The 23,476-nt window shown below is 37.8% G+C and overlaps 1 protein-coding gene across 5 annotated transcripts in view; it reads left to right on the forward strand.

The window, feature by feature from the left end:
- Positions 1–23,476, forward strand: part of KIZ (kizuna centrosomal protein) — a 97,988-nt gene that overhangs the window by 67,097 nt on the left and 7,415 nt on the right. For all 5 annotated transcript variants that reach the window (XM_073339790.1, XM_073339793.1, XM_073339794.1 and 2 more), the window contains 3 exons: positions 2,215–2,380; positions 3,435–3,500; positions 17,882–17,981. In XM_073339790.1, the coding sequence (XP_073195891.1) occupies positions 2,215–2,380; positions 3,435–3,500; positions 17,882–17,981 (332 nt within the window). The remainder of the gene's footprint in view (positions 1–2,214; positions 2,381–3,434; positions 3,501–17,881; positions 17,982–23,476) is intronic.

Genomic DNA, 23,476 nt, shown 5'->3' on the forward strand with positions numbered 1-23,476 from the left:
AAATGTATATATCTAGGCACAAAGAACCTACCATACTTATGTGATGGGAGACTCTATCCCTGAAAGCAATGACTCTGAAAAAGATTGGTGGTGGGGGGAGGGAGGCAGGGTGAGAAGGGATAAAGAGCTCAATATTACTAAGCTTAACAAAGAAGGTTAAGAGGTGACTTGATTAGTCTATACATATTTACATGGGGAATAAATATTTAATAATGGGCTCTTCAATCTAGCAGAGAAAGATACAACTTGGTCCAATGGCTGGAAGTTGAAGTAGACAAATTCAGACCAGATATAAGGCATACTTTTTTTTTAATGTATTTATTTTTAAACAGTGAGAGTAATTAACCATTGGAATAATTTACCAAGGGTCATGGTGGATTCTCCATCACTGACCATTTTAAAATCAAGATTGGATGTTTTTCTAAATATTAAGATCTAGGAATTATTTTGAGGAAGTTCTATGGCCTGTGTTATACAGGTCAGATTAGCTGATCACCGTGGTCCCTTTCTGGCCTAGAATTTGTGATGGTGCACATGTCCATCAGTAACAGCATAAAATATATTAGTAGTAGAACCTTTGTTATGGCCGTTGAATTGCTTCTGATATACTACATTAGATTTGCATTGTGATGGACTCTCAATTGGAAATAAGTCTGTCTTTTCAATAATAAAAATATTTTGTGACCCTGGCTATATAACCTAATTATTTTTAACATTAACAAAAAGCAATTGCTTAGAATTTCCCTGATTTTTGTTGATGTGCTTTTGTTATTTTCATGTATTGAAATCCTGTGCATGAGGTCAATTTGAAAAACAAAACAAAACCTTCACTGAAAGTTATTTGCTTACAACTCAGAAAGAGCCATTGTGGTCTCTTGGGTAAATAGCGGATTAAGAAAAAAAGCAAATGAGTAATATTTACCTATGGGACCTGAATGATTCCAGTTGGAGCCATTCCATTCTCACAGGTAAACATATAAAGAAAGTCACAAAATCTAGGATTATTTCCGTGAGACATCAGTCCAGATCCTTGGAGACTGCCTCATTTATTGAACCATTAGATAATTAGAGCTTGAATCTAGTAAGATTTGCAGAATCAGACCCCTAATTTGCACACTATATAATAAAAATCCTTAACAGTTGGTGGAAGTAAAAAAAATGGAAACAATGCTGTATATTGATAAAAGGTTCATTTGAAAATACTTCTTTTAAACTGCCATTTGCTTGGGTGTGTGTGTGTGTATATATATATATAAAATATAATATTGTGTTGTGTACTTGATTTTAAGTTTTGGATAAAATCCATTTTTGAGTTCTACAACCAAAAATTAAAAATATGTCATTTCTATTTTAAAAAGCTTTAAATGCTCAGAAATAACTTATTTTTTTGAGAAAGTGCTAAACTTGTTTCTAGAACTTTGCTAGCTGCTTTTAGCTTGGAGCTATGCTTTATAGCAATTATAGCCTTCTGGGAAAATGTAGGTTTTAATTAAAGATAGAAAAAGCAAAAAAGAAAGCTAATACATCCTTAACTATAGAGGTATGAATGATGCTGGTGAAATGCATATGAGTACACAAGACCGAATAAACTGTCTGGGGACAATCAATAATACCGTACGTTTAGAGCCTGATCCAAAGGCCATTTAAATAAGTAGAAAGACTCCCATTGACTTCCGTGGGCTTTGGCTCAGGTCCTTCAGCCCCAAGCACGTTGGGTTAGGTATAGTTTTACCTAAACTTATTTTACTTGTGGTTTAAACAAATTTAGGTGAACTCCAGGCATGGCCTGCCTGGCCAAAGTGGATGAGGAAAAATGCTTTGAAGCCCAGTTAGTCTGAAGAAATTTAAAAATATTGTAACAATGTTTCTGGCCTAGCATAGGTGGTGGCACACTGTATTTTCTTTCCTTGGTGGGTAACTCATCAATGAGAGAACACTGATGATTTCTGGAAAATGTAAAAATGTGTTTAAAAAAAAAAAAGTCTTTGTAAGTTTGTGTTAGGAATTAAATTAAACTATGAAATACAGTAACAACAATTTAACTTAGAGATAATTTAATATCTAACAATAAATATCTTGGTAACAGATTAGATTGTTAAGTAAAGATTAACCTACATTTATGTTGAAAAAGAATATAGTTCTGAGGCCACGGATAATCGCGTGCTGCAGTTATTTTTATGTATTTATTTACTTTATTTATTTTAAATGCTGTAGGTTACTCTGTTATTGAGAGAGATCCTTCCGGAAGTGCGTGGTGATAGGTCATCTATTCATAGTAATGAATCACCTTACCGTTTGCCATCAATTCTGAATGACAATGGTGAAATAAAGCACACAAAACACGCTCAATGGCTTGACAGCATTGGTACAAGGGAACAAGGTAACTAACGTTAAAAGATCCACAAAAACAAATGCATTCAAAGTTATTGTCATTCTCAGTGTATCAAGGTATATTTATAAAATATAATACCAAAGTCTGTAGAAAACTGTGTATATTACTGCAGTTCTGATGAATTAACAAATTTCTTTTTTGTCTTTACCTTGGGGTAATACAACGTTCTCAAATGTCCACTAGGAGTAATTATTATTTCTGTTCACTTATTTTAAATGAACATTCTATAATGATTAGATTTCTATTTTTCTTTTTTAAATGTAAATTAGAAATGTAAGCCCTGTGTTGAGCTCCGGCTACCATTTATAAAACAGATTTAGCCATATCAAAATTAGTAAGTATTGTTTACTTCTAAACCCAGATTGGGGAATAGCTTTTTATTTTTTTCCCCCTTCCATTTTCCTATCCATGCCAAGAAAAGCTGCATTGCATTTTCGAAGTTATGAACTGAATATGTTTATAAAAGTCTAGTTAATATCTTTAGCTAAAGAAAAGTAATATAATGTAGTCTCTTGCAATGACTAAAATATGGTAACTTCCTTGGTATGTTTTCAGAGCATTCCTTACATGAAAAACTAAAAGCGACAGGCAATTAGGATGCAGTCCTCTTTACACAGCAAACATAAACAAACTGATTTAGATCTCCTAAATTCATGCCAGTTTGACCCTTGGAGGAGATTTAAACTATTTAATTTTCCAGTGTGATGTGTACTATTGCTCTTGGACTATTGGGCAAGACTGTAGTGTTTATAGGTTTGGGATATTGTTGTTGGTTTTTAAAAAAATCTCATCAGGACATACGTTATTTAAGATATTTGGTTAGCTCGCTGCTTTCGCTGGAAGCTACACAGAGGCACAGTAGCATCATATTTGACTAAAGTTCACAGTAGGCTCCTCTTTTAAGAACCGTAATGGACAATTTAGATCAATAAATAAGAGATAACAAATGTGAAAAATTAAAGGGAATAGGGCTTAAAAGAACAAACCAGTCTGATCATTGTGGCTTTGAAATGTGTTTTCATTATTGTGTGTTCACACACAGAAGTCACAAGCTGGTGTGAAGATGAGAGCAAGGAAGAAAGCTTGGCAGAAAAGATCCCTATTACAGGTAAAAGTAATGGCTGCATAATAGCCTCAAATACAGTATTCAACTTTATTATATAATCAAAACATTGCATTTCAGTGGTTTGTGCATCCACTAATAGTGAGTAAATTCTGTTGTACATACTGAGCACAGAGATTAAACGTAAGATCATAGAGTACACGCTTATGTTAACATAAACCAAGATGGAAAAATAACAGTGCCTATTTAATTCCTTGTAATCATGTTATACATTTAAACCATGTGAATATCCTCTGTCATTTAGCCTTTGAGGTCTTAGTATCGGTGTTACAAAGGTCAGTCTCCATGGGGAAGATCCAGTAATTATATGGCAAACTACAGATGTTTCTGATTTGATTCTTTTCTTTTCTGTAGTAATTGAACGTGGGTATCATTAGAATAAGAGCAGAAAAAACTATGCTAGACAGGAAACTCTGCTTGTGCCTCTGTTATAAAGGCTGTCTGGTAATTTTAAACATTTTATCAATAAGGTTTATCAAGACGTGCTAAGATCTCCCTGTAGCAGATGTATGATGCTTGTTTAGATGGAATTTGAAAAATATCATTACCTTTTTAGTGTTAAGGTATCAATAGCATACTCTAGTATCCAGGACAGAACTCTGGATTTGTAATCTGTCTAAATGTATTACCTTATTTTGTAAAGTGTGGTCTACTTCATTATAAATTCAAGTGTGTGGCTCTGTATTTATGCAGGTGTATACAATCATATGGAGGTGATGAGGCATACATGTGCATATACAATATTTGTTGGTTTTCTGGCTTGGTTTTTTTAAAAAAATATAAAAACAGGAGAATAATGCTTCTGAGGAGATTTTTTAACATTTCTTTTGTGAACCCTGTTTTATAGCTCAAATATAAAGACTTACTCCTTGTATTCCAGGGTTTCACCCTAAGAGTGGTTTCCCTTTATTAAACAAACAAATTAAAGACATAACTTTGACCTTTTTCCACTTTGGAGAGGGGAAAAATACCTAAGTTTACTGGCTTTGTGTGGTGTTTTTCCTCTCCTGTATCCAAACATGGGTTTGTTTTTTAACAGAATAACTGAACTGAATTTTAGAGAGGAAAAAACAAAATACAGTTTAGGAACCTAAAACTTTAACAGAATTAATGTGTAGCCTCAAAATGACAAATGCACTTTGAAAACGTGGGTGGGTGGTTAGTTAAACCTACTAGGATACAAGTTCTGAGTTCACTGTTTCTCCTGCAAAGAGTGGATGATATTACTAACACATAGACCAGTGTAAAGAATGCTCATCTTCTCTATGTAATTACATCACTAATAACTCCTTGAGGAGAGCACAGAATCCTGAATTTGCATCTTAGTAGTTAAAGAGCCTTTCAGTTTACTTTTCGATTTCTTTTCATTTTAAGGTACATTCATTGTGAGGTCTGAAAGAGATGTTGTACAATAGATTCCTCTAACTTAAAGGTGCCTTCTAAGTACTATCCTATTTAAAAGACTCTCTTGATTGGGGTCCAGTCTTGCATACAATTGACCCAAGTGGGGAGTCAAATTGCTAGCATCCAGCACTCCAGGGGACACTGGGTATGTCAAACACTAGATTGCTGTGCCGCAAGAGCAGGCAAAAGCGGACGTGCCTCTTTGTGCAAGCAGAGAACTCCCTCCCCTTACGTTATTCTAATTAAATGTTCATTGTGTCAAACTTAAACAAAAACAAATATTACTATTTCTCTCTTTTGTGAAACTACTGAAAAGCTTTAAGTAATCAATATTCAATTACTAAAATAATGGAAAAATCATTTTAATAAATTGACACCTGTGCTTTACAATCAGTTCATGCTGATTGACACCTTGCTTTCCACGCCAGTTCCGTGGTGATTTCGTCAACTAGTGTTCTGTCATTTTCTAAGAGCATGAGATATGCCATTTGAAAGCTAGGTTACTTCTTTCAGATGCGATACATCTTCAGCCCATGATCTGCCGCAGGTTTCAGTTGGCCTTTGTTGATTTCCTGACCCTTCCGTTAGTTTTTTAATAAAGTACCTGTTTACGTTTTGTCTGTCTGCTTGTCCTTGTACACTCCGGGCTTTGTGGCAACACCTAGCCCACTTGATGCCTGGACTAGAATATTCAGTCTGTTTTTATGAGAAAAATTTTTGAGCTCAGATTAACTTTTTTTTAAATGGTTCATGTCTCTGATACTTTGTTACAGTTTTTCTGTACTACTTATATTGAGTTTAATGCATCTAAGCTCAGTCTTGAACACTCAATGCACCCTTTTCCAATGGGGATTCATTGCAACAAGGTGTTGTTTTGAGACCTTAGAAGCACTTGAGGCTTTGGGGAATCATTGTAGCTCTTGATGGGTTTTTTGCCTTTACTGCCAATGTTGAGTTGGAGGGGCTTCAGCATGTTTTTTATGAAGTCTGTGTTGAAACTTCATGGGTACCTGACAAAGCTCCCGGGCAGTTCTGTTTTATTCCTCTTGTTCTACTTTTGTTCCAGAATGTTCTCTTCACCCTTGCCACCTGGGAAGGAGTGTCTGTTGCTTCAGGAAGATGTGTGACTGCTGTATCCTCTGTCTTGGAGTCAAGCGTGATGTTTATGGGTACTAGTTGTTACCCAGAGATAATCCTTTTTCACATGGAGCACCTTAAGCCTCCCCTAGTGGTAACCTGAAAGTGCTTCATAGGATTCATCTTCTAAACAGAGGCCTCAGTTGTTCTGTTCTGCTGAATAATTGGACCTAACTTCCCAATAGGACCAGCAGATCCACTTCAAATGTGATCTCCTGAGAACCTGAGATCTCCTAAGTGTGTAAATGCATTGATACCATCAGCACATTGCCACGGTAGGGTGATGGTGCTGAGCTTTGACTCAGTTCATGAGGCATCACTTCCATGAAAGTGCCAAATACAGAAGGTACCATGTGGGAGCCAGACACCTTCCGATGCATCACTGTAGAAGCTCTTAACTCCTGCCAGCTCCGAACTGGAACTGCAGGATACTTCTCTCCAGCAAGGTGTAGCAATTGGAGACCAAGTTAAGGAATCTTGATGATAGCTTGTTGAGTGAACTGTTAAGTCTTTTAGGTTCCATAGTTTTAGTATCTCGGAAATAATAGTATCATCGCAATACCATGAGAGCACCATCAGAGATTGCTGGCCAGGGCACAGAAGTTGATTCAGCAACTCAGGCAGTGTCATTCTTGATGCCAAGACCCTTCGGACCATGAGACTGAGAGTCTTTATGCAGCTGGTGTTGATGCTTGGATGAACTGAATCATTAGAGTGGGAGGAGGGTTATGTTTCTGAGGTTAATGAGTGCTCTTTGGACATGGATGAAGCCGTTTTTATCTCCATAGCAAAAGAGCAGCAAAAAAGTGACTCTGCTCTCGTGGGGTTTTTTTCCCCACCAACTTTTAAAGAAGCTAACTAAGACAAATGGACTTCACTTAGTTACTGTCCAGGTACCCTCAAGTGCCAAGACTGATTAGTACCTGGATGAGGAGCCCGCTTTGAATGGGATTGCTGTGACCTCCCATCCTATTCTTCATGACTTTACTGGAGAACTTTTGAAAGGCACCTTGCATCTCCTTCCCTTGTCCTGTTGATTAGGGAAAAAAATACTTTATCTGAGGACACTTCCAGCTGTGTCTTCCATTCCACACACACATTTGTGATTGAGGTAGCTGGTATCCATGGCAGCAGTGTGCCAAAACCTTGAGTTTGATTATGGGATTTGTTTGATTATCAGGTTTACTATTCTGCAGCTACTACCAAGCCTGTGTGATCAAACGGCAGATCAAGCTAGGAAGGATGTTGATCTGTCTTGGCAATAGGTAAAATCATACTTTGGTGTGACCAATATTTGTCAGAGCTGCTTCCAGACCCATCAAGAAAAATTTTGGGCCTGGTACACCATGTTTGCTGGGGCCCCACCCCCTTCCATTTCCCCCCTAGTATACACTGAGCTTTAGGGCTGATGGGTTAAATAACAGACATTACAGATGTTTTGGGGGCCCTGATACAATTGTCACCCCTTCCTATACTACTTATGAGAGCTGGCTGCTTCCTCAGGATTAGCTGCCCAGAAGTATTCATAGGTTTCAGAGTAGCAGCCGTGTTAGTCTGTATCCGCAAAAAGAAAAAGAGTACTTGTGGTACCTTAGAGACTAACAAATATGTCTCTAAGGTGCCACAGGTACTCCTTTTCTTTTTTTTTTTTTTTAGAAGTATTCATGTTTGCAATAGAGATTCAGAAAAACCTTGAGGGCCTTCCGTTCCCTTTAGAACATAAGAATACCCATAGTGGGTCAGACCAATGATCCATCTAGCCCAGTATCCTTTTGCAACAGTGGCCAATGCCAGATGCTTCAGAGGGAATGAACAGAACAGGGCAATCATCAAGTGATCCATCCCGCATCGTCCAGTCGCAGCATCTGGCAGTCAGAGGCTTAGGGACACGCAGAGCATGGGGTTCCTGTCCCTAACCATCTTGGCTAATAGCCATTGATAGACCTATCCTTCAGGACCTTAGCTAATTCTTTTTTGAACTCATTTTGAACTCATTGGCCTTCATAGCATCCCCTGGCAACAAGTTCCACACGTTGACTATGCATCATGTAAAGTAGTACTTCCTTTTGTTTGTTTTAAACTTCTTGCCTAAGAATTTCATTCGATGTCCCCTGGTTATTGTGTAATGTGAAGGGGTAAGGAACATTTCCGTATTCCCTTTGTCCACATCATTCATGATTTTTTTTAGACCTCTATCGTATCCCCCCTTAGTCATCTCTTTTCCAAGCTAAAAAGTCCCAGTCTTTTTAATCTCCATATGCTTAATCATTTGTGTTGCCCTTCTCTGTACCTTTTCCAATTCTAATATATCTTTTTTGAGATGAGGGTGACCAGAACTTCATACAGTATTCAAGGTTTGGGTCTATCATGGATTTATGTAGTGGCATTATGATATTTACTGTGTTATCTATTCCTTTCCTAATGATTCCTAGCATGGTTAACTTCTTTGACTGCTTCTGCACATTGAGCGAATTTTTTCAGAGAACTATCCACGAGGACTCCAAGATCTTTCTTGAGTGGTAACAGTTAATTAAGACCCCAACCTTTTGTATGTAGAGTTGGGATTGTTTACCAATATGCATTACTTTCATTTATCAACATTGAATTTCATCTGCCATTTTGTTGTCTAGTCACCCAGTTTTGTGAGATCCTTTTGTAATTGTTTGCAGTCTGCTTTGGACTTAACTTTGAGATATTAGGCCAAGGTTGCTTTTCAGAAGGACATAAACTAAACCACTCAGTATTCTCTGGGCTCGGAATGTCCTCATCCTTTTCCCATGAGGAAAGGAAAAGGCACCTGCTAAGAAGATGTCCGCATTCAGAGCTGCCCATTACCTCCAACTGTTTTCTCAGGTCCTCTGGCTCAAGAGCAGCAGCAGAAGCCAAAACGGACTAAGTCCCCTTTCTCAAGGCACAAGTGAAGCAAATGGTTTTCGAAGGGCTCCACAGCAGTTAGCCAGTCAGCCATTCTCAGTAGTCTGCTGGAACCTTCATTTCAGAAGGAAGCTTCAAGCTGTCTGCCTCTGATGGGCCCTAGTTATGATGGATGACTCACACTTCACCCTACTTTTCCTCCTGGAAAAACTGTGTGCATATGTCAGGAAGTGATGCTGCATGAAATCAAACTCTCCAAAGAGAGTGCCTCTCTGGGTGGCAAACCCTGCATTGTGGAGAAGATGTGAGCAATTCACATGCCCCTCCATGATAGTAGAAGTGGACTTTTTAAACCCTTCTCGAAAGGAGAAAATTGAAGGTTTTTACATGGAAGGTCATTTTCCTGAGAGCCTTGACTTAAGCTCACAGAGGGCCATGTTATAATACCCTTCTACTAAATAGCTCCTTACTCCACTTGGACTTCAGAGGGACTACTTATGGTATAAGGTACTATACAGCATGAGCAAGCGAATCACAGTCTGGCCCAGAATGAGTAAACTTTCAGGTCTAATAGGAGATATCTAAGAAGACCTGCATCATGGCTGCAGCTGGCTCAGGTCAGATGACTCAGGCTCATGAGGCTAAAAATTGCAGTGTAGTTGCTCTGGCTCAGGTTGGAGCCCAGGCTCTAAAACTCTGTGATGGGGGCAGGTGTCAGAGCCTGGGCTCCAGCCCAAGCAGGAATGTCTACACTGCAGTTTTTAGCCACGCAGCCCAAGGTGGCCAGGCTCCAAGACTCAGTGCTGCAGGTTTTTTATTGCAGTGTAGACATACCTGTAGTGACTGATTCATGTTATATAAGATTGTACAAGAATAAATTGGTGGATGTTATGGATTCATCCTTCATTCTAGTTTCTTTCCTAAAGATTTTCACCTTAGAGTGTCAAATATGAGCTTTGTATTTTTGGGGGCGGAGGCTGCTTTATGAAGCATTTACAAGGCTTGAAATATAAAGAATATTAAATCTGTCGTGCTTGATTTTGTTGGAGGACTGCTTGGAAGTCTTGTTTGTGCCTCGTGAGCCAACTCGGCACCTAATTGAAGGGCCAGTCTTTAATGAAGATAGCTTCTCTCCCAACGGGTTGATTGTGTCTTTGAGTTAAATAGATATTAACAAAGATATAAAGAATTTGAATACAAATGACTTCCTTATTCCAGTCATCAGGTTTTACTTGTTGGCATCTTGAATGTCATAATCCTTCTGTTTTCCAGGCATCTTTACTGTCTTCCTGAAGAAGAAGAAGAAGAAAAGTAAAAACAACCTGAATGTCTAATGTAAGAATAGGCAGAAAAAAAAATCTTAAAAAAAACAAAAAACCTACTTTTTAGGCCTTCCTCATACATCCTAAAGAAGATAAAGGGCACAAATCCAATTTTGTTTTTGCTTTTCACGTTGCCTTTAATGAGCCAATCATACTGCCAACTTTTTTCCTATGCCTGCACATCCTTCCTGGTGAGGTCCTTCTTTGAACGTGAAGTTAAAAGGTTCTGGGGGCTCCAATTGGAGTGGACTAATAAAGGCTTTAATAAGTCTTCCCAACTTTTTGTTTCATTTGATATCATTTCATTAGGAATCACTGTTATGGGGAGGTTCATGTGTAAATGACTGCAAGTTGCATTTTTTTACTGTTGTGCTCTGACAGTCCTGCAGTGGGAAGGTCCGGTCACACATGCTATCTAGAGAAATTTGGGCTGCTAGCCTCAGGGATGTTTTGGTACAAGGCATGCGGTTCTTCCTACGTATGTTTGAGAAACACTGAAAGTCTGAGCTTAGTTTTGACATCTAGGCAGAAATGCCTGTTAGATCTTGTAAGTCTTCTCCCAAGTGTCTTTTTTTTTGAATTGGCCAATCTTTGAAAGTTTTTGCTTTTGTGAGAGCATGTCCTTTAAGCTTTGTCAGTTTATGCTTCTTGTTATGATTAGAGGTATCTTATATCTCTCTTCATTAAAATAAAAAACCCAAACAGATACTTTCAGGTTTCTTTGTTGGGTATTGGCCTGCTTTTGGACACTGTTGAAGTGTTTTATCAGTGTTTTAATGCTGAGGTTTCCTTCAGCTCTATATTCTCCAGAGAGTGAATCCTGTGATTATGGTGGTTGTTTTTTTTTTTTTAAAGGGGAAATTATTTTCCTCTAACTTTGCTTCTTTGAAGGTATCACATAAGATTCTTATTTGTGGACCTATTTCCCATCAGAGTTTCGGAAGTATTCTCACCCTGTGTTTGCGCCTCTCTTCTGTATCTCTCTATCTCCGCCTTTATATTAGGGTAATTTAGTGGTTGTAAAAGGGTACTGGATTGACAACACTCAAAAGTGCTCCCCAAAAAACAGCACAGACAGCAGCTGGGCGCACTGGGGAGCGCACTTCTACCAGGGTTAGGGTAGATAATAGTTTGTGGCAATTTAATCCTTGACTACGCTTTTGAGACTACCAAAAATGTAACCATCACAATCAGTTGTGGTGGTGGAGGTTATTTAGATCGTAAGTTGCATGACTGGAACTGTTTTTTATTTTGTGTTTGTGTAGCACCTAGCAAAGTGGAAACCCAATCAATCCCCCAAGTGCTACTGTAATATAAATAATAGTTATAATAGTATACATTATATATGATCTATAATAATTAACAAGGTAACTAAAGCTGTAAGGTTTGTTAGTGGTTTCTGATAGTGTTCATTTCAAGGGATGATTAACTTTAAAGGTGACTATTTAGATATCAAGATTACGAACTGATATTGATCAAAGCATTCAAGAAAGGAGAAAGATAATCATGTTCGGAAGAAGATCTATTGTGAGTGACCTTTCACTTGGGTACCCCAAGGGGGTGGAGATTGGTGTGTGGACACAGCTTGCTGAAATACCACTGATTTCTCCCACTGTGCCCGTCCACCCCCAATTTGCCTGTGTTTGTGTATAGTTCTAGTTAATATTATTGCACAGTAGTGATGACCCCCATACACACCCTGGCTTTGCTGGTCTAGTTTACAGTTTTATGGTAAGTATGAGTGAGGGTTGGGGAGTGTGTGTGTTTTGCTGAGAGATTGTGTCGATTTGTGCAGGCGGTGAATGAGGGGTGTGTGCTGCGGTGAGGGGCTACATGTGTTTGGGATTATTGTGGGGAGTGGTGGTGATGGTGGGGGTATGTGGGTGGTTTTGAAAAGCTATGGCAGTTTATTCTTTCCCTGTGGTTCTAATCATGTTGTTCTGGTGTCTGCCTGGGGGATCTCCATTTCCCATGTCTAAGGAGGGATTGGCATCAGCCACTTCTGCAGCAGAGTCTCCCACCACCCTGCTCTGTGTGGGACCAGGAATCTGCACAAGGGGAGGTGGCAAGCAGTGAACAGGTACAGCTGGAGGATATGTACTTTGTTCCCCAGCTGGGCCTCCATAGTTACACCAGAAAGGATAGGATAGCCCTAACCTTCCATAGCCCTCCTCCACTTTAAAGTGGGTCTTGGGGAAGCTATCAGTTGAGGAGGTCCTGGTAGTGTGGCTTCATTGGTGTGGCACTGACAGACTGGGGGCTCCAGGGATCCCATGAAGCACAGAGCCTATGGAGGAGTGATCCCTGGCCTCCATGGAATCCCCAAGCATCAGTAGTCTTTGAATTCTGTTGGGGACAGAACATATATCCCACTTCTCCACCCCCCCACTTTACAGAACAATTTGGTAAGAATTCCTTGTGGAGATGCTCTGTTTTCCTCCCTATTTTCCCCTTTCATGGATTTTTCTTTTGTGAAAAGTTATCTTTGGCCATATGGTAATTAAGTATTAAAGTTGTACAATTAAGCACTGAAAAGGCAGGAGAAGCAAAAGTGAATGTGCAACCTTAACTCTGCCCCCTGTGTGTGTGTGTATGCTTAATGGTACTCTTTAAATTGGTAGTTGCATGTTACCTAAGCTGCACACACATTTAAGTCTCTCTCTAAACAAATATTGTATTTAATGGTTTAAGGAAAAAGCATGCCATTACATAATTAAAGACACCATTGTCGTACATATGGTTGAGTGCTCTTTTAAAAAATTTGTTTTTGTTGACTTTTGAATGCTGTTCAGCCTAGTGTTATGTTAGGACAGCTTTTTGCATTTAATAAGGTTAATTTAGGTGAGGGATTTCTGTAGCATGATATCATTAGCGTACTAGAATTAGAGTTTTAGACCAAGAGAATAGCACAGAATTTGGTTTTATGTAGTGTTTCATACTATCCCAAAGCTTGCTTTACTGTACACAAGCTGTTTTACAATACAGTGAATAAGAAACCTATTAGGACAATGATTATGCTGGAAAATATAGTAACCGCTACATGCTTAGCAGTAGTTTACATGTAGCCTTAGATATGATGATCTGTTTTACTGGGGAAGTGTGATTGCCAACACTGGATTATTTTCTAAGGGACAATATTGAACTAAGCCACAGTTCTATAAGGAACAAAAATTAAGTCTCTTTCTGGCTGTTCTTAAAGATTTGCTCTCTCAACAGACCACATAGCCACTAAATCTTACATTTTGTGCCTTTACATTGCATTGGTTACCGATGTTTTGTCACAATGACGAAACACTACAAATGCATATAATTATTACTACTTACTTGCACTGCCATAAACCTTGTCAGCTAGGAATCAAGGCCACATTGTACTAAGCACTTGTATACTTGTAATAAGAGACATTTCCCATAACAGTCTAAAATATTGGCATATGACAAGAGACAGGTGGATTCCCCAAACAAGTACGGGTTAAGATGAGGTATGAGCAAAGTGATCACATTTATATAGTAAACGTCAGTCACAGCACACCAACTGCCTAGTCCCCTTCCCCTCACCCCCCAAATGTTTTGTAGGCATCACAGCAGAGATGAGTTTTAAGGAAGGATTAGAAGAAAGATAATGTAGTGTATTTAGATTTTAAAGGGACTTCTCACATTCGTAACGGGTGGGATGCAAGAAAGTACAAAAATGCTTGAGGAAAACGTGGGCAATGAAAGCTGGTATCGGTAGGGCAAGAGTGGGGATTCATGGCACAATATTGTATTACAGTTGAAAAGTAAGACAAAGCTAAGCTATGAAGGGCCTTAAGGGTGGAGGACAAGTAGTTTGTGTTTGATGTGGTGGAGAAGAGGAAGCCAATGAAGCAATGCAAAGAATGTCTGAACAGTCTGGTGAGGGTGGTAAGAGTGCAGGTGTTGATGCTAGAGCAGTGCAGAAGGCAATACTCAAGATGCGAGATGTTCAAGGACTTGAGTTTTAACAGCATGGGCAAAAAAACAAGGCTGGAATTTTGAAAGGTTGTATAGGAAGATGGAGCAGCAAATAGATATGGCTTGTATGGGTGGATAAAAAGAGATATGCAAGTCCAAGGTGAAGCCCATCTGACAACCCTGATGTAACAAGGAGAGGGGAGGAGATGGGTGGGAAAAGAACAAGGGCTCATTTTTGACTGTATAAAGTTTCAGTTGATGGCTAGACATTATGATGAGATGTTAAAGACTGGCTGAAATGAGTTTGAGCAGATGGAGACAGGTTTGGAGCAGAGAAGTAGATTTGAGTCATCAGGGCAAAGAATGTGGTTGAAGCCATAGTTGCAGATATCCTCCAAAGATGGGATGCAAAAGCTTTAAAGGAGGGAGCCTAGGATGGAGCCATATGGGACTCCCACCAAAAGAGGGAAGGAGGAGATGAGGACCCACCAAATGACACTGAAGGAGTGATGAAAGAGGGAGGAGAACCAGAAGATGGCAAAGTCACAAAAGTCCGCTGCTCCTCTCCCACATTTGCCCCGTGGCATTTAAAAAGTTCCTTTGAACCTGGATAGGTGTCGGGCTTTCCAGCCTTAAATGAGGGATAGTCTCGGTCTAGCACTCCATCCTTCCCCAGCACTCTTACCAAATCTTCTAAGAATGTCCAAAAAGCATATTTATCCTAATGCGTAGTGCTCTCTGACCTGTGGTGGTGACACAATGATGCTAATCTAGAAGTAAAGGTCTTCATGGGAAAATGTGAAGATTTGAGCCCATCCATCCTATTTATATCCTGCAGTGCTTGCTCAATATGTGGTTAAAGCTGATATTAATATCCCTGGCTACTGCTATTAGATGATGAACTGCCAAGACTACTTTTTATTAGAACTTCAGTAGGAGTTAAAAGGTCTGGAAAAGTGACACTCTGACCTGCAGTTAGTTGCCTTGCTAGTGAGAATAGTTAACTGAGCAAACAGAAGTCTTTCCCCCCCCCCCCAAAAAAATCTATGTTCCATGGATGCACATGGTTCTAATTTTCAGCCCTGCCTTCCATATGCGCTCATATAAATCTGAAAATCAGGACTCCGATTTGGCCGCTAACTAGCGGTATGATGTAATGACACCCTCTCAAGTTGCTGCCTTATTCTGCTGAATCTCAGCTTTCATGTAAAAAACAAAACCAAAGGAAGTCTCTAACGGTCATGGTTGCAAAGAAAACTTCAAAAACCTGAACATAGCGTAACAGCAGCCAAGATTTCTCTGAGTCTGCAGAGAGCATGCAGCAATAACTTGGGGAGGTGTGAACTGCCCCAGTCCTCTCAGTGAGTTGTTAGTTCAGATGCCCAGGGGCATTAACTATTTGCATAAGAAAGGAGAGAAGGGCATCACAGATCTGCACCATTTACTGCAAGTGGTCTTATTTTGGTGCCACAGTTGGGGTAGCATTTGGGAGATACCACCACATATTTCCCGCCACCAACTCCAGGAGGCTAGCAGAGCCCATGGGCATATTCACGCCATACTCAGAGGAGCTCAGAGGACATGCCCAATCATAGTTTGCACATCTGCATAACCTACTCTTAAGGGCATTTAATTTGATAGGGTGTAGCTTATTTTGTGGGCAGAGCACCACATTTTGTTTTCCTGTTGGATCTCTGCTGAAAATACACCCCATTTGTTCCCATAAAAGAGGCCATGCCTACAATGTTTGCTGCATGTGCAAGATTTGCTGACCCTAAAAGTTCTTAAGATCATATTTTTAAATTTTTTTTTAAAAGCCACAATCTTCAATCTGTTTTGTTCCCTGTGGTCTTTAGAAATAAAGTGATTCCATTAAGACCTAACTCATACAAATTGGATTAAAATTGTTGTAGTACTTCACTGCTCAAAGAAACATACAAATAAACAACTTAACATTATAAAGCTTTCAAAAATAAAATCTCTTTTCTTGATGTGTGCCTGTCTTGATCCCAGAGCTACTGCCTGCAGCTCAACTGCTTTCACTCTCTTATCCAGGAGCTCCTCTTTTGATCTCCCACGGGTACATGTGCTTCTCTGCATGTGTTCCTCACTCTTTCCCTCATAGCAAAGTTTCTTTTCGTGTCACCAGCTCTTTTGAAAGTGGTCAGACTTCTCCCCGTGAAGTGGCATACTGCTGCCACTAGAACTCCTAGACTTTACCTCCTCTCATCTTCCCCCGTGAATACGATTTTTTCTCTTTTTTTGGCCTCTTTGTTGGAAGTGCAGGACACACTGTGAGGAGGGTTTGTGTATTGTAAATCTGTTAACAGACTTGTATGCGTGATTCAGGTTATAGAAACTGTGTCTGATTATGAAATGCATATCCACTTGTAGGGGGAAAACTGTCAGAGACTTAGAAATTATATTTTACTCTTTCGGGGATAGAATGAAGTTGGTAAGAGTTACAGTTATTCATATTTTGGTTTTCAGTTGTCTCACATAAATAATGTTTAGGTCCCAAATCTCATTTACCGTCAATCGCCTTTACAATACAAAGAAGCCTTAAAGTGAGTGTACTGTAATTTGAGAATCAAGCCCTGTAGTTCAGAAATATTTAAGAAAAGACCTGATTATATTGATGAGTTGGAACTAAATTGGTATACAATTTGTACTCATTGAAGCATAGAGGGGAAGTAAGAGGCATGTAGAAAAAAGCAAACCGGTAAAAGAACCTTAAAATACAAATTTTGTTGTCTATTTAAGTCACAACATTAAGTATTTTATAGAATTTGAGAGGGAGCAGGAATGACCTACCACAACAGAAAGAATTGTAGCCCTCTGAAAATAATCCTAATGAAAGAGGAAGGCAAATAAGTGACCTAAGTAAACAAGACTTCAGGAAAAGGGAAAAGAAAACAATTGAGAAAAAATATACATAACAGTGAGATTTTGCTTAAATTGACACATGATGCAAATACAGCTATTGGAACAGAATCTCAGTACCCCAAAGGCTGTTTTTCTAAAATTAGTTAAAATGTGCAAAAATGCACTAATTGTGTGCAGTTATTTCTACAAATAACTTTCCACCTGTCTGAAGGAGATTGTGTGTTGTACTGTTGTCAGTTCTGCCAAGTCATGAGAATAAAACCTCAAGTGTAAAAACAAATGAAACAGAACTAAAGTACGAGTCAACTCCTTGTTCTGCAGATTGACAGAGGTTAGGACTGATAATGGAATGACATGGACAGGTTTTAAAGAGAGTCCCATGTGGTAATGGGGTCAGGGATGAGGATTTTTTTATTTTGTTTTACAAATAAAGTAAACCTACCCCATGGGAGTGCCCCTGTCCAAGCAATGGAGATTGAATTGGCCAGTTTATTAAAAATGTCAGGGACACATTTTGCTAGTGCATTCTGTTCCAGTATCACTGTACATTTTTAAAACAGATTCTTAAAATGGTATCTCTTTGATACTCTTCGATTGTACTTTCTTCCAAAATATCACAAGAAAAAAACACATAGTGAACAGTTATTTTACAATATACAGTGTTGATTTCAGAGTCCAAGACACCTTCTTGTTCTCGGTTGCTTAAATAATATCTGTTTCCATTGATTTCTGTAAGTCAAAAGTTACTGTGTGGACTACCTTTTAATTAAGTGTTTGCTAAATGTTTACATTTGGTGTTTATACTTACCACAGGTTTGAATATCGATAGCAATAGTTTCAAGACCAAGAAAATCAACAAAATCAGTTCTGAAGCTAGTTTTTCATCTTGTGAAGGAAGAAGTCCTTTGTCAAGGTAAAGTCATTAGACCATTTCATTTCTGAATGGCTTTAACAGAGTAAGAAGTGCCAGTAGAAAATGAATAAAACTCTGAATATGTATTATTTTGTCTGTGACTTGAACGAGGGTTAAGGTTCGTATTTGTGTTTATTCAGTATAACAACCTAAACTTTAGTACACCTTAGAAAATATTTGCACCAAAGTCAGGTATTGTTTTGCAGCTGTTGTTTTCTCATTTTAAGACTCAATTGACATCTCAGTGAACCACAAATTAGCGTGTACAGCTGCTCTCAGTAGGGCTACTTAGAGACCAGACAATAGAAGTTGTCAGGAAAAGGGCAGACATAAAACATAAAGTCTTGAAGAAATAAAGTGGCATGTTTCTTCTTGTAGATGTAGCTGAGAAGTAAACTAACTGTAGCTCAATACGTATTTTTTAAAAAGTATTCGATGCCAGAGTATTTGTTACTTTTCTTTTCCTTTCAAAATGACTATGTTTAATTAATGACCTTGCCTTTTTCTTAAAGGTGCAATTTATCTTTTTAGATTTGTTAAACTGCAGCAGTTCCTTTTGATTCTTTGAGCTGTGTGATCTTAGATGTTCCTTGAATTTGTCATCAGCATGAAATACTAATCAAACAATGGCAGTCAAATTAGTGGTCAAGAAACAGTATAAAATGGAATATAATACAACTATCAACTATCTCCTGAAATTTTAGCTTGGCTTTAGATTGTAATCTGGATGCTTATTAAAACATCACAGTAAGTGGGTTCTGTTAGTATGTGGTTCCTTGTCAGAAAACTGACATTTATGACTGCCGATAAAATACTTTTAAGTATTTTGATGAATTATTTAATTTTATCTATATTTACAGCATGTTTACATCCTTTTGTACTTTGTAATATTCATAATGATTTTATTGGGGACATTAATTGTCATAGGAAACCGTTCCAAGATAATTTTAGAAGAGATCTTAATTTCTTATTTTGTGCTGATTTATATTTCATTTTAAAAATCACAATATTTTCTCTTATTCCAATGCAATAAAGTTAATTCATGTGACATAATTAAGACTTATGAAAAATATTGACAAAGTAGGTGTTTGCTTTTGTTTAAAATAAAACCTTCCATTTTAAGATGATTAAACTTAACTTAATTTCTGTTTGGGAGACTGATACGCTAAGTAAATAAAACCTAATATTATGAAGTGCAAATGAGTTTGTTTTTGTAATTTTTTTTAAAAGCCCCATGTTTATACATTTTGGGTTAGCCCTCTGCTCTTGTTGACTTCAGTGAGAGAAGGATCAGGCCCTTAATGTGATTATTAAAATGCAGGTCTTGGGTCTTTTAAGAAAATATGTACAATTTAATGAACTATGCAAAAATATTTTCAGGCATTAATTTTACTTTGTTTAGCATGTTACAGTGCTGGTTTATAATGTATGTTGGCAACTTTCAACATTTATTTAAATGCTATTCATGTAAAATTCTTTAGTCTTAATTTTACCTTTTCAAATTCACATGCACACTCGGCAGATTTTGGAAACCATTTACTTTGCCTTATAATTTCATGCCTTTGGTCTCTTAGAAGTAAACACTTAAAACTAAATTTCCTGGATTAAGATATTTTTCAAGATTTTTTTCTTAAAGTAGTATCATAAAGTTATTTTCCTGAATAACTTAGAAATAATATTGCCTTTTCAACATAAAGTCTATTAGTAACATTTGCTGCTGGACACTTGACATCTGTCTTACAAAGATATTTGGAAGCGTAAAGTACCCAAAGAAGTATGAAAGAATGGGAAATAGGGAGCTCAGGTGGTTGCTTATTTGTGGTCAGGATGCAGTGACATTTCTTAGATGCTGACATTTAAGGATCCCACTTCTTGCAGTCACTTCTTGTGCTTTATGGCTTTTACAAGAGGTCTCGAAACCAGCACTTGAGAATAAACATAACAGTATAGTACTGCTGTGGTACTTTTTAAACATTCTCCTTTGCTCTATCTTGTCACTGAGCTGATGAGTGACCTCGAAAAAGACCCTGCTGGACCTAAATAAAAAAAAAATGGCTTCCTCTGATGTCCTAGAGACAATAATTATGATGTGCCAGTTAAGCCCAAACTACAGCTGAGGGATTTTACTTTAAAGCAGAGGCTTGGGCGCAAAAATGCATTTATAGCTCTTTGTTTGGCACCTCATTATGTGTGGGCCTGATTCATTAAGTAATTGGTTTGCAGTTGTTTACATGAGTATTAAGGCTTTCTATTCAGCAGCCTTTGAGAGATACATTGTGCAAATGTTGCATGTTATGAATGCAGAATGAGGGGCAGAGGACCAGTCCTATTGGCTAAACACTGCACTCTGTTGAAAAGCAAGAGAAAGAGATTGGGTGCTGCTTTGCATAGCAATGACTTTCTTAATAAGCTTTACAGATTAATACACACAAGCTATAAAAGATGCAAAGAGATACTCTTAGCACATTTATACATGCTCATTTCACTATTATGGTACTGGAGATGGGAAGAATTGAGTTCTTTTATATTCAGTTTTTCAGTGCAATGTCTTCAGTGCATGAGACTTAATAGAATCCGATATTTATTGTATTATAAATCATGGGGAAGTAGGCAGATCTGCAACAGTTTATTATTAAAGATTCTTTCAATGTAAATCTTTTTCTGCTATTGTATTTCCTACAGCAAAATCATTTTGTGGTTGAGTGGGGATGAAAGGCATAATGTACGAAGGAGTGAGTCTTAATAGGAAGCTGCTCTCTGAGTAAAGACCACTTGTTCCCTTTTGTTCAGAGGTGCATGCCATAGCTTCCTCTTCTCCCACAAATATTGTCCTGTTTTGCCTTAGCTATAAAACTATTTTCCCTGGATTCATTTACTCTACCGAGAATGTTTAAACTGCCTGAGACGTAACTTTAATTTGAAGAGTATAATATTTTGCCGAAAGAAAAGAATGTGTTAAATAATATAATTACTTGGGAGAAAAGGTCATGACTGAATCTCTCTAAAGCAGAGGGCAGAACACGATGTGTGTGGGTGGCATTTTGTAGTCTTGTAGCAATAGAATCAGCCAGTGGAGGTCACTAGCATTCTGGATAATTCTGTATTTTGATGCGGGCAGTTTATTTTTCTTAGGCTTATTTGCTTTGTCACATTTCAGAATGATCTGAAGATTAAAGATAAATTGTAGACTAAGAAATAAGATTTTTAATTTGTCAGCATATAAACACTCTCTAAAGTATTTTTAATTGTGATTAAATTGTATTCTAGAAGTAGTCTGTTATATTCTGTACAAACTATTTCTTAAGCCAAAGATGCATTTTTATTAATTTTGTGTTTATTCTTAGTGAATAATCTGCCAATTGCAATTCATCCTCTTAATTATTTTATAAAGAAGTATTTAATAATGAGGGAGTAACTAATATGCAATCTTAAATGCCACAGCATATTGTATTGTAGGTAGTCAGTTTGACCATCAGGGGGCACTCAGACTTTGCTAAATTAAAACAGCTTCCAAATTTCATCTGCTTTTTCAAGTTGTTAATGTGTACTATTTTGAGGCCCTTAATTCCTGTTTTCTTAAGTTCTTGTCAATTTTTTAATTGATTTGTAAGAAAATTATTTTTGTCTGAAGTTCTAAGGAGATGCTACAGAGTTCAGGTATGAGGTTAAGTGTATATATTTTCTAGAAAGTTTACATGGACTTAAATAATGATCCAAAACCTTGAAAGTAACCAGTCTTGAGTATATTTATTCTAAATAATTTATCATATTTACACTTATTCACAGAGATACATAAGAGAATGAATGCCTAACTAAGATCTTTGATTAGTGATTTATTGTAACATAATTTTATAATGCTTTTAATCTTTCGAGCTCTTTGCAAAGAAGTAAACATTTTATAAATAATTGATTTCAGGCCTGTATTTCTGACATTGTAGTGTAAGCATGACACATGCAAAACTTACTGTAATGCATTATTTCTAAATCTTAACTGTATGTATCATTAGCTTCTTATGTTGACTAGTCAGGACCTTTTATGAAACTTCTATAAAAAGCAAGTAGATATCAGTTCTATACAGTTGCTGGGACTTTTTTCATTCTCAATTTATGTTTTGTGATTTTGCTGTTAGCAAAGGAAACAGGATGCGCTGGGTGAATATTCATCCCTCCCAGCACATAGCTAGACTTACATGAGCATTGTGCATGGAACTAAGTGGTAGTAGAAAGGAAAAAATTCCCACACACCCTAAACTCACAACTCTTCAGCAGCCACTGTTCCAGCCTATGGTGTGCAATAGCCACCACTGCCCCGCTGAGTCTTTTGTGTCGAGGATTTAAGATATGCCCTAATGCAGATCTGATGGCTCATGATCCCTACACCCCCTCTTCCCCTATGATTCAGGCCCGTTGTGGACTGGCAGAGAGATTCCCTTTACTATACATGGAACATGGAGGCCTTCTCTGCATCCACATCACATGCTCCCCTTACACAGCTCCACCATGGGGTTTAAATGGTCCGGCAGGCCTTGTATGGAATCACTGCACCTGGGTGAATTTCACCCTTTGTGCATCAGTTCTTCCAGGTGTAGTGAGTGAAGGTAAAATGTTCTGCAATCCACTGCCAGCTTGATGACTAGAGAGTCTGGTCTTAAACATATGTTGTCTCATCTTAGATCTTTATATCATAATTCAAATGTGATTGCACTTGGAAGCCTTAGTTTTAATGTAGTCCTGAGTTCTATTATTAATTAAATTACTATTGGATCTAGTTTATAGAAGCAAGATTCATGTCATAATTCTCTGTTTAAGTTTCCATTTATCTTCCTGAAGTACGTTTGTCTGGTTTTTCTTCAGAAATGATCCATTAGAAGTAAACCAACTGTTCTTTTTCATACTTATTAAAAGTACAGAAAAATTTCTTCATCAGCTGCACCTATCTTGAACGAGTTATTTTTCAGGAGGAAATAATAGCTCAGGTTGAAGCTAGTTTTTATTCTAATTCACAGGAAAAAAAAAATGACCGCCCAGGAATGGAGATATTTTGTCACCGCATGGAGACTGGAATTAAGTAGTCAGGCTTACATTTTATCAATGATAAGCTTTTTTAGACATTTTTGAAAAATGAGTAATTTTGGAGAAGGACCACGACTTCATCTCAAGTCATTGTTGGGAAGAAATTCTATACCTGCTATCTCACACTCTGAGGGTTACTAAGAACTGTCTTGTGAAAAAGAAATAATTCTATTTGTCTACCGCACGATATTGTGTCTCAACAATGTTTTTGCAAGATAGATTCGCACAGGCTTCAAGCTATTTTACAAGATTAGCTAATCTATTTCCAGGCATATTTTTATGGAATATCAATGTTGTTATAACTAGGTCCTTTTCAGTTTTGTTTGTTTTTTCTGATGGAACATATTTTTGTTTTCACTTAACATATGGTATAAGGGTTCAACAAGTTCTCTGCCAGAGATGTATCCAGCACAGAAATAAAA

The sequence above is a fragment of the Lepidochelys kempii genome, chromosome 3 (assembly GCF_965140265.1).
Source record: "Lepidochelys kempii isolate rLepKem1 chromosome 3, rLepKem1.hap2, whole genome shotgun sequence".
Classification (NCBI taxonomy): domain Eukaryota; kingdom Metazoa; phylum Chordata; order Testudines; family Cheloniidae; genus Lepidochelys; species Lepidochelys kempii.